Here is a 12,564-nt window from a genome sequence, read left to right as displayed (position 1 = left end):
GCTGATGAATAGCTTTATCCATTCTCCTCAAGAAAAAAAATAAAAAAACTAAACATTTTGCAAAACATTTTAGCAATTTATGAATATCCTGGTGCCCATCTGTGGGCCCTATCTTAAAGAAAAAATGTGATATGTTTCTGGATTAGTGGTTTTCAAAGTGGGGTGTGTACATGCTAAGCGTACACATGATGATTCATGAAGTATTGAAAAAAATAATGGAACTCCTATTATTGCTTTTTAAATGTTATCCTTCTAAGGTCTTTATATATGTTTATATTTTTAACATACACAAGATGTTAGTATAGCAACACTACACTACTTATATAGCAACATGTATAAAATTCATAAATAAGTAAAAATAAACATATGTGGTGGTGTTCTCAGCTCTTTTTTTTCCATTCAGGGATACGCCGACTGTTGGAGACCACCAAACAACCCTGGGGAGATCTTCCACTTCCCACAAGGACCCTGCCCACCAGAGAAGGCCTCTCCTCACCTGGTCCTTTGTCTTCCCTTCTCGCTCACGAATGTGGTTAGCAACAATCCTTTCCGTTTCCTCGCAGAGTCTGGGGAAGTTTGCCAGCTGTCAAGAAAAACAGATCTGAGTGTTAATACTCAAATATTTATACTGCCAAAAAAGAAACAAAAATAAGTTATGTTGTATTCCAGAAGACATGCAGTACCATTCTGGAAGCAGAAGTGAAATATCCTAAAGAAGAATGGCAGAGTGACAGAAAAGACTGCACAAACTACAATCAGAAGTAACTACATTATCTGAGAAGAAACACTTCAAAACCAGCAGAGAAATTCCCTGCAAAGAAAACAGAAACCCAGATACCATCCAGCTCTATGCTGTACAGAGTTAGCACTTAATAAAGTTCAAAGATGAAGAAGATAGAAATGAGGATGAAAAGGAGGATAATGACTAATATTTATAGAGTGCTTACCATGTTCCAGGTTGTGTGCTAAGCACCACATGAATTACCTCATTCGAAATTCACAACAATCATAAAAGACAGATCCGATTATTAACCCCATTTTACAGAGGAGGAAAGCAAAGCGCAGAGAGGTTAAGTAACTTGCCCCAGACTGCACAGTTCAAAATCGGTGGGTCCAGGATTCCTACCCAAGCCCTCAGACTCCAGAGTTCATGATCTTGTCCATCACTCTTTGAGGATGATTCACATTCCATGAACCACAGAGATCATTTTTTTAAATTCCACACTAACAGATGTGTTTTTATATATTTTTGGCAAAACTGCAGAAATAATGCATGTCAATCACTTATCCCATCTCAATTATACAGGTAATTGTCCAAAATTTAGTTTGCAAAAATGAATGAATTATAGTTGTTTTCAGTGTAAGGAAGAAAAAGAAAAGGATGCTATCAATACAAGGATGTTCAAGGAAGCCTAACCTAAAAACGGGGCTTAGTCGGGTAAAGTTGTGTGGAACGGCTGTGGGGAGAAGGGAGCTTGCCAAGCACAGGAACATATGTGAAGGCACTGGAGGACAGAGACAATGAGTGGTTAAAGAAGTAAAGGAAGGTCAGTGCAGACAGCAAGGGGATGGTCTTTAGGCAAAGCTAGAATGGTAAACAGGGGCTTGATCCTTGTAGACCTGTTAGGAATTTTGGCTTCTGAAGCAATTCAGACGGAAAATAATGGGACTTGGACCGGGACGGCAGCAATAGAAATGGAAAAAAGTGGGCAAATTCATGGTTTATGACAGGCAAAAATTAATTCCATTTATTATATAAAGCACTTGCAAATTAATAAGATTAACACTAACATCTCACATAAAAACAGGCAAAAAAGTGATTTAATTTAAAAAGAAATTTAACGGTCAATAAGAGAAATATTAAACTTCACAGAGTAATGCCAAGAAAGATAGTAACTACTATGTTGTCAAGTTACTGTAATCATTTTTATAAGACTTAATGCAGGTGAAGGTGTACTGAGACTAGCACAGTTTAAACTTGCTGAAGGGACGTCAATGAGAATAATCTGTCTGTTAAGCAATTTGGCAATATGTTTCAAAAATTTTAAAGACACACACACGTCAGTCTAATTACTTCATGGGATTCTGAGCTAAAATAATAAGGAAATTCATCACAGCGTTACTTGTAATAGCAACAATAAGACAAAAAGACATAACTCTATAAGCCACCTAAGTATCCAATGATGTTAAATAAATTAAGGTAGGTCCACTAATGGGATGTAATAAGCCATTCCAAATAATAGCTAATATTTGATATAATACTATCTAATTTATAAATAATATCTAATAACATGCTAAAGTGTCTATAATATGACACTGGGTGAAGAAAATCAGGCTACTAAATATAAAATGTGATTACACACAAGCATACACACACACTCATAGCCACAGGCCACCATATACACTTGATAGCCTTTGAGGATATAGCCAAAGACCTTAAAAACTCCAAAATTCTTGAGTAATACTGTAGCACATAATATTTCCCCTACCTTGTATGCTAGGCCTCCCTGAGGTGTGATTGCTCCATGGTCATTGGGGTCACTGTGCACACCTACTTTATAGCATGCATGATGCACATCAGTGTCTTAGCAAGACAACAAACTGCACTACTTCATGGAACCGTTGTGATTACAAATCACATATAAATGTTAAATCACCTAATGCTGTAGGTCTGCTGTCTGTGAACAGAAAAGAATCTACACAAATACTACAAAATGTTAATTAGCAACAACCTCTTTGAATGATGGGCTTATGCATAATTTTAATTTTTTTCTATATACATGTCTGCATTTTCCAAATTTTTCCACAACGAACACACTTTTTGTTTTAATTAATTAATTTATTTTTGGCTACATTGGGTCTTCGTTGCTGTGCACGGGCTTTCTCTAGTTGGGGCGAGAGGGGGCTACTCTTCATTGTGGTGCGCAGGCTTCTCATTGCAGTGGCTTCTCTTGTTACGGAGCACAGGCTCTAGGCACTCGGGCTTTGGTAGTTGTGGCACACGTGCTCAGTACTTGTGGCTCACGGGCTCTAGAGCGCAGGCTCCGTAGTTGTGGCGCACGGGCTTAGTTGCTCTACAGCATGTGGGATCCCCCCGGACCAGGGCTCAAACCCGTGTCCCCTGCATTGGCAGGCAGATTCTTAACCACTGCGCCACCAGGGAAGTCCTAGAGTACTTTTATAACAACATCATTAGAGCATAGAAACCTGGCTGCCTTGGTCACCTCAAAATTCACAGCCCAGTGTCTGTTCATGAGATCACCAAACCATCACCCCTTTACTGAGACCCCTAGCTGAATTCTGAGATCTGTGCTCATTTAGGGGCTTACTTCATGAATAACTTCAAGACACAAATGAAGCTTCCATTTTGAGTTTTGGAAACATTCTTCAGGGACAGTTCTATCATTCTGGAAGCCCTTTTATACTCTGAGAATACTGCAAGTTATTTTTGTGAGGCCTATAAAAAGTTTCTAAGTATGGAAGGGATAGCTGATGAATACTTGTCCTTCTTGACTAATGCAAACCTAGGTGGCACATCTGGCACAAACCACTAGCCTGCACTAGGCCACCGGAGCAACTGTTCCTCCTCTGCACTCACAGTGTACCCCAAGCTATCACTGCATACTTGCTTTTGATGATAGCCACACTAACATAGAACCACACTCCTGCAGACAAGTGACTACACAAGCAATAGCGGTCTACTAAATAGGATGGGAATGCCAATAGCATTTACAAAATGGATTATAGCAGATTATTTCTAAAACACCAAAGAGTGGCAATATAAATATTTATTCAGAAACTAAATACTTGATAGCTGAAGGACCCCAGACTAGTATGCAGGCATCAATAAGTCAAGGAAAGGCCAAAATGATAAGAGTATCCCATGAAGTAGAAACATCTAAGAACACTCCAATCTACTGCCCTTGGCAGGAGGATTGATTTTTTTGTGTGTACCTCCTGATCTTTCCAAGCTCAATTTCATCAGGAAAGGAACACGCCAGAGCCATATTTTTGTAACTACAACTGAGAAAACTGGATGTAAATGAGCCTAAATTGTAAGTGGGATAAAATAGAAAGAGAACACACTAGAAGAACTGCCCTCAGAGAAATATTGAAGGGGACAGTAAGCAGGAAAGATCTAGGCATTACTGAAAGGCAGTAATGAAGCCAGTACAGTTTCTAATTGGTTGATCTTAAAAGGTTTGTAGGAGTGTAAAAAATGTTGTGGGAGTATAAAAATCAAAATGATGGTTTTAATTGCTGGCTCCCAAATGTAATGCTCCAGTCCCAATTCTTCATAATACATATAGGAAGAAGGCAAAAAAAAAAGTCCTACTGACATTCAGAATGACTTCTGAGTAGGCTTTCTGCCACTCATTTCATTACCTCATTCAGCAGAGTCCCTGCTCAGTTTGCATGATGTTCTACTTAGCTTTAACAGATACTCAGCTGATTGCTCACTTCAATCCCTTGCCTCTCTTCTATGTCTCTTACTTAAGGTGCAATCAGTTTTCTCAACCACTTAAGTCATTATAATTTTCAATCTCTTTTGCTCTGGATGTTGAACTAAAAGCTTACCATTGTAAGAACACAATTTTTTGTCAAAGTCATCAAAATTTTAATCACATGTACCAAAATAATATTGACCTAGAAATCACCATCATTAGATTTTTATTCTTCTATTAATTATTTAAATATTCTGCAAATTGATTTATACAGGCTTAAGGAATTAAGGCTTTGCTATTGGATATAATAATTTTATATTCTTAAATTTATTTCAAATCAGTCATTCATTTAACAAACATTCTTTGGGCACCACTATAGGCCAGCTCTGAGCTCAGTTTATGTCCAAGTACCTGATATCGGAAACCTCACAGTCTTGAATGGCAGGTTGACTATACAGATAAATTGTTATACAAGAGAAATATTTCACAAAAATCAAGGAGAAACACAAAGAAGTAAGTGGCTAAATCTGCTCTGAGAAGGTCTCAGAAGATTTGATGCTTAAACAATGACCGCAAAGCTTCCAGACAAAGCTGAACATCTATTAAATGATAAATTACTTCTAAATAGCTTATGTTAAAATTATGTTGAATATTCTTAAATAATAAGGAAGATTAAATGGAGTAATAATACAATATACATGTATTTAGGAATCAAAACTTTAAATATATAATTTTAAGAGAAAACTTTATACTTGTTCTGAGACAAAGTAGCACCATCATTTTTTTAAATACAAAAACATGTTTTAATAAAATCCAATATTTTAAGTATTATTTAGGGTAGTGTTTAATTATTTTGATGGGACGTCAATATAAAAATTTAATTTTAAGCATGGAGCACATTTTTCCCTAGAGGAAAAAAAATCACTTGAAAGACATTTCTCCTCAATAAAAATAAATTATACACTTACAAAATGTATTAACCATTGATTAATCAGATCATGAGAGCCATACTATTAGGTTTCTCTTGGAACAGGCACAAGACCAGGCAAGACTCTATACCTTCAAGAGTAACTAGTTCAATGCCTTAAGCAAAGATTCAGGTTCTTAGGTAACCACCTGTTCACAGTTCCATTGCAAACACCACTGAGAAAATGAACTAAAACCAGAATAAAATTTCTTTTATGTGCATGACTTGAGTTGATGGTTTGGCTGACCTAAAGATATGGGCTCTATTTTGATCAAAATGCTATAAACCGTCCAGTGTTGGCCACGTACTACAAACTCGGTAGCCATAATGATTTCACTGCTTATAAAAGCATGCAATAATTTTATTCTATTTATGTGAGTTAAAATCTGCGCCTAAAACCCCTAGTGATTTTTAATTTGTGTGTAGCATAATGGTGGATTTATTCAGGAGATGAGAGAATATTTATTTGGGCACAACACATTTGTTATGAAAAAAGGAAAAACAGAAGTATTCATATTTACAAAAGTGATCAAAAATGAGAAACAATTCTAGTAAAACAGGTCAAGAAACTTCACAAGTGTAAGTGGGAAAATTCTTTATTGAGGATTCTATATTTTAGGAGTGGCATATAGGAAGTCTAGGAAGATCTAAGTTAAGTTGGTAAAAAGGGGAAGGATGCCAGATCCCACCCGGGTGGCCTTGGGTAAAGTAGTCAGAGAGAAAGAAATACTGTTAGCCCTCCTTCTCCAAGTGGGCAAATCCCAAACCTCAAATATTTTCTACAAATGATGGGAGAAATGTTGAGCTCTGTGAAGGAAGAACATATATGGTAAGTTGATATGTTCTCCATTACATATCTGACCTTATTATTTCTTCTAAACAAAGAAATGAAGAGAATGCTAGTGTTATTTAGCAGATGCTAAGGAATTAAAACAAAAAGCCCAACCTTAAGTGAAATAAAGCTGAAAGATAGTCAGAAGAGCCATAATCTCATTAAGTAATCAGAAAACATCCAAACAGGAGGGCAGGAGGGCGTTGGTGCTGGGTCAAAACAATCCCTGAAGACAATAACCAGGTTTTCATCACCACTCTTTCCACATTTATCTCTGGTAGACATTATTAAGCAGTTAAAATGGAACAAGAAAAATCATGCAGAAAGTAAGAGGAAAAGCAGGGGCCAGGGTAAATTATAAATTAAGAATTAATTACAAAGATCATGAATCCTTTAATGAATTGTGAGATTAAAAGGTGAGATTACTATCTCTTGACTTTTAGTCAAGTCCCAGGACTGAATTTCATGTAAAACCCAACAAGTGATTCAAACTTTAATACTCAGCCTGATTTGAAACCTGAGTACCATGGCCCATTACATGAGGCATCTGCTGTAGGCAAAGCACAGCACAGAGTGTTTGACTGGACAGCCAGCCATTAGAAGAGATGAAATCCAAGTCTTTATGTACAGAGTGAAAACCAGAGCAGATCTATCGAGACCTAAAAGAAAATCCTATTTGAGCATGATGTTTTGTATATTCTCTTTCATCCTACAAGCTTTCATGGCAGTTACTCAAATGACTACTTTAGCCAAACAGAAAATCACCTGCCAAGTCGATGAGACATGATTCATGTATTCAATTATTCATTCAGTAATTATTATTGAAAACCTGGATGTTCAGGGGTTATAAATAGAGTAATGAGCTTAACAAACCAAGTCCCTACCCTCATGGAGCTTACATTCTCCAAGTCCCTTTACTGTCCAACAATCACAACAAAAATAAAAGACATATGTAGTATAATTCATGTGGTCGTATGTGCCACAAAGAAAAACAAATTTGGTAAGTAGATGAAGAATGATATGTGTGTGTGTGTGTGTGTGTGTGTGTGTGTGTGTGTGTGTGTTCGAAGGAAGCAAGTGCAATTGCTGACAGAAAAGTCAGAGGAAGACTCTGATTATGTGGCATTTGAGCAAAGACCTGAAAGAAGCTAGGATGTGACCCACACAGATATCTCGAGGCAGAGCATTTCCAACACTGAGAATGAGAAATGCAAAGGCCCTGCACCACATCTCCTTGACCTGCTGAAGAAACAAGGAAACCAGTGTAGCTGGAGTGGACTGTGGGGAGGGAGATGGGGAGGAGTTTAGAAATGAAAAGGAGCAAGATCATGCAGGGCCTTGGAAGCTGTGGTAAGGTCTTTGGATTCACTGCTTAGTTACGTGTATTCAGGGTCAGATATCTACTTACCTAACATGCCACAAAACTCAGCATTTCTTCTAACAGCACTTTTTAATGAAAAATCTTTCCCAGTGTTTCTAATAACCAACTAATGTATCTTTTTTATTTCCTTGCAAAGCGTTTTTTTCTTTTTTCTAAGCAGGGGGAAAAAAATCAATTAATTGGTATGATGGTGATCCAAGAATGTGGCTTCCCAAGAGGCCAATAAATGGCACAGTTGCTAAACTGTGGTTAAAAAAACAAGATGTTCCTCTCAGTGCTTCCTGCAAAAAAGCTCAGGACCCTGCAATGAAGCACTGGAGAAGAGGCAGTAGAGAAAGGCAGCTGAAAGATGATGCCCACCAGAAAACTTCCAAAGTTGAGATGTCCCTGGAGTGAAGCCAAATAGCTCATAAAACTCTTATGTCCCTGTCTTGTCCTCCAGTGCCCCAGAGACCACAGTGAGAAAACATCCGAGAAGAAGTGCATTCCCCCAGGTTAGCTTTGTGCCTTGTTATCTGAACACATATAAATCCCATGTGTTTCATTGATGTTTATTTATGTGGCTTAAGGAAAAGAAAAGTTAAGTATTTTACACATAAGGAATTCAACATGAGCAACTGTAAGTGAAAATATTGTTTTAAGTTTATATATATATAGTCACGTATACATATATATATATATATTCACAATACAGTGAGAGTAACTATACACTTCAGATTGCCTGGAGCAGTCTTGGTTTACTCATATTATTCCAGTGAAAGTATTGATAGCTCCCCCTTTTAATCTCAAATCTGTGTTGGACAATAAATTATATGGTCACCTTATCTATGGGTTGTGTTCAAAAGGGGTCAAGTAATTAAGTCCTTGCATACTCAACTTTAATTAGGATTATTTTGCTTTACAAAAGACTTTAATTAGACCAGTTTTAAGGTAAAAAAACAATTGAAGGTAGACATAATAAGGCCAAATATCGAGAACATCAAATTGAGGAATAAGGAAAAGGATAGATACCTGAAAGAAAACCTGTCCAAATTTTATCATTTTAAAAGGAGTGACTAGAGGAAGTGGCAAGGTGATGGTGTAGAAGGACGTGAGCTCACCCCTTCTTACAAAAACACAACTAACTACTGAACAACCATTGACAAAAAAAAAAAAAAAAAAGCTGAAAACTACCAAAAAAGATATCCTACATCCAAAGACAAAGAAGAAGCCACAATGAGACGGTAGGAGGGGCGCAATAGCAATAAAATCAAATTCCATACCCACAGGGTGGGCGACCCACAAACTGGAAAATAATTATACCACAGAAGTTCTCCCACAGGAGTGAAAGTCCTGAGCCCCATGTCAGGCTTCCCAGTCTGGGGGTCTGGCAATGGGAGGAGGAGCCCCCAGAGAATCTGGCTTTGAAGGCCAGCAGGGTTTGATCACAGGAATTCCACAGAACTGGGGGAAACAGAAACTCCACTCTTGGAGGGTGCACACAAGGTCTCATGTGCACCAGGACCCAGGGGGAAAAAGCAGTGACCTCATAAGAGACTGGGCCAGACCTACCTGCTAATATTGGAGGGTCTCCTCTGGAGGTGGAGGGTGGCTGTGGCTCACTGCAGGGACAAAGACACTGGCAGCAGCAGTTCTGGTGAGTACTCATTGGTGTGAGCCCACTTGGAGGCCACCACTTCCTCCCCAAGACCTATCCCCTCCCAACAGTGCTGGGATGCCTCAGGCCAAACAGCCAACAGGGCAGGAACACAGCCCCACCCATCAGCAGACAGGCTGCTTAAAGTCTTCCTGAGCACAGCCCTGCCCACCAGAGGGACAAGACCCAGCTCCACGTACCAGTGGGCAGGAACCAGTCCCTCCTATCAGAAAGCCTGCACAAGCCTCTTAGATAGCTTCATCCACCAGAGGGCAGACAGCAGAAGCAAGAAGAACTACCATCTTGCAGCCTGTGGAAAAGAAACTGCAATCACAGAAAGTTAGACAAAATGAGATGGCAGAGGAATATGTCCCAGATAAAGGAACAAGATAAAACCCCAGAAGAACAACTAAGTGAAGTGGAGATAGGCAATCTACTGGAAAAAGAATTCAGAGTAATGATAGTGAAGATGATCCAAGATCTCAGAAAAAGAATTGGGGGGAGGGATAGATTGGGAGTTTGGGATTGACATGTACACACCGCTATATTTAAAGTAGATAACCAACAAGGACCTACTGTATAGCACAGGAAACTCTGCTCAATATTCCACAATAACCTAAATGGGAAAAGAATTTGAAAAAGAATAGATACATGTATATGTATAACTGAATCACTCTGCTGTACACCTGAAACTATACTCCAATATAAAATAAAAATTTTTTTAAAAAGGAGTGATTAAAATATTCTTTTTAAACCAAGTACAGATTTCTTTACCATCAGGACAACTTTAAAATATCTAAATTATTAATAAATATTTCTAGAATATCTCATGTAGGATTAGTCATTGGGTTAGGTGTCAAAGATAAGAAGATAAAAGACAGCTCTTTTTTAAAAGGAGCTTATCATCAGCAAGAGGAGGCATTCACCTAAACAAATAAATTACAAACAAATTGCAATGCAGTATCATAATTGTTATGATAGAAGTAAACACAGGGTTACAATTAAAGCACTAAGAAGGGAGTGAGGATGGAGACCAAGAAAGGGCTTACAGAGGCCCTTTAGGAAAAACGATGACTGAGCTGTATCTTAAGGAGACTCTCTAAACAAACAAAATCACATGTACAAATATTAAAGGCACAAAAAATTTTTGTGAATAGTGCAAATCACTTAGAAGGGCCGAAGCAAGCAAAAAGTGACAACGGATGTAGCTGGAGAGTTATTCAGGGATCAGATGGTGAAAACTAAACACAATCATAAATGATTTGAACTTTCTTAAAGTATAAGGAGCCACTGAATAATTTTGAGGGAACAGGCAAAAACTATGTGTGCGTATTTTAGAAGGGCCATTTTGACAACAGTGAGGAGGATGAATTTGAAGATGACCAGTCTAGAAGCAGTAAGATCAGTTAGGAGGTCACTGTAGTAATTTAGTTTGGGGGAAAAAAAAAAACCTGTTTAGAGCCTTAAGTAAGAAGAGAAGGTAGTTGCAGTAGACTGTAGAGTAGACAGTTTCAGTTAAGAAGCTTGAGCTGGCGGTATAGATTTGGGAATCAACAATGTTTTAAGTGATAGTTGAACTATGGGAGATATGATCTGCCAGGGAGAAAGGAGAGAGAAGAGAAGGAAACCAGGAGCAAATTCTGGGGGACTCCAGTGTTTAGAGGCAGGCAAATGTGGATAAGCTCTTGAAGGAGATGGAAGAAGAATCATGAGAAAGATGGAGGAGAATCCAAGAAAGAGAGGTGTCAACTTCAAAAAGAGAGTGGAATTCAATATCGGGAATAAGAGTGTCCATTCAATTTGGCAATCGAGTCTCTAGTTGACCTTTACCATAATTATTTCAATAGACTGGTGGGTGGAAGCCAAACATCAGAGGGTTAAGGAATTAACTGGAGATGAGACAGTAAAGATATAGCAAGCACAAACTACTTTTTTCCCCAAGAAGGTTGGCCATGAAGAAAAGGAGAGGAATAGGGCAGAAGACAGGTTTTTGTTACTTATAAGTCAGGAGAGACATAAATATATTTATACATTGACTTATTTTAAAATGTGATGGAGAAGGTGATGATTCAGGAAACAGAGGGATCCAAAGAGTAAGTTCCTTAAGTAGGTGAGAGTACAGGTAGAAGCCCAGCCCTGGTCAGGATTAATACTTCAACAGAGACAGAGAGAAGGATGGGCATGGCTGGGAATACACATAGGTTTGGGGGCTAGAAATTAATGTTCCCATTTATGGCCTCTATTTTCTCTGTGAAATCATTACTGAAAGTGATGAGCAAAGCACCTTAAAAAGAGTGTTATAAGTTTAACATCACTATGGTGGAGAGCACTGCAAGTCACTAACTAATGAGATGCTGAAGACAATGGGTATATGATGTGGCCCTAATCCACACAGGTTGTCTCCAAGCTCTTCAGCAACCTGGGGGAAAGGGGGATAAAAGACACATAGTAAATTCGACCAGCCTTAGAGTTTTAACAGGTGGCAAAGTTAATCCAAGAGGAATTAAAGTAACAGATCAGAAAGTTAAAGGTAAATGTACTGCTTGTCAATTTATTGCCTCTCAGCTCCAAATTCAACCTTCTCGCCCCCTCTGTGAAAATAATCCTGGGCCCTCTAAGTATTTTTCCTTGGCTGGCTGGCACCAAGTGAAGTTTTGTCGGGAGAGGCGGGGCCTGGAGAGACACTGAGGGAGGAAAAGGCAGGCCGAAGCAGGCTACTGCAGTATAAGGCAGCCATTGCCCCTACCTTGAACAGTTTGCAGCAGAGTGTCTCCAAGGAGACACCTCCCCATGGACACCCTTTCCCTCCCAGCATGCTCCAGAGGGCAGATTTCACTGCAGCATGACACTACGGCAACTTTTCTGCCACCCGGTGAGCCACGTCCAGGCCCACTTCAAGGAAGTCCCAGTCTTAGTCCTGGTCAGGGGCCCTCTTTCCTGGATGTTCCCCCTAAAGGTGGTACCTTAGCATCTGCTCCTTACAGCTTCTACCCCTATATTCAGTTGTCCTCTTAACTTAACAACTCTTATCTTAACAACTTAAGAGTTGTTCTCTCTCTTCTGATTGGACCCAGACTGATACAATGGTCAGGAAATATAATAAAATCAGGAAGAGACAGGTAGCTAAGGAAAAAGAAAAAAAAAAAAAAAACCAGAAGCCAAAGCTCTAAAGGTCTCTTTGAGTTTAAAGACTGGTTATAGGGAGAGTAAAGGAGTGAGAGAGCTGGAAGGGCTGAAACCTGTGGCAGAATTTAGGTATAGAGAAGAACTGCTCTCTCCCTTCCTCCTCCCCAGCACCCTTCA

General features: G+C 38.9%; 1 protein-coding gene across 6 annotated transcripts in view; it reads right to left on the bottom strand.

Moving 5' to 3' along the window:
- Positions 1 to 12,564, bottom strand: part of DNM3 (dynamin 3) — a 571,218-nt gene that overhangs the window by 328,294 nt on the left and 230,360 nt on the right. For all 6 annotated transcript variants that reach the window (XM_036859907.1, XM_036859878.1, XM_036859887.1 and 3 more), the window contains exon 11: positions 497 to 583. In XM_036859907.1, coding sequence (XP_036715802.1) covers positions 497 to 583 — 87 coding nt within the window. The remainder of the gene's footprint in view (positions 1 to 496; positions 584 to 12,564) is intronic.

Source organism: Balaenoptera musculus, chromosome 1 (genome assembly GCF_009873245.2).
Source record: "Balaenoptera musculus isolate JJ_BM4_2016_0621 chromosome 1, mBalMus1.pri.v3, whole genome shotgun sequence".
In the NCBI taxonomy this organism is placed as follows: Eukaryota; Metazoa; Chordata; class Mammalia; order Artiodactyla; family Balaenopteridae; genus Balaenoptera; species Balaenoptera musculus.
The sequence above is the reverse complement of the archived record's forward strand: the minus strand, read 5'-3'. Positions and strand labels throughout refer to the sequence as shown.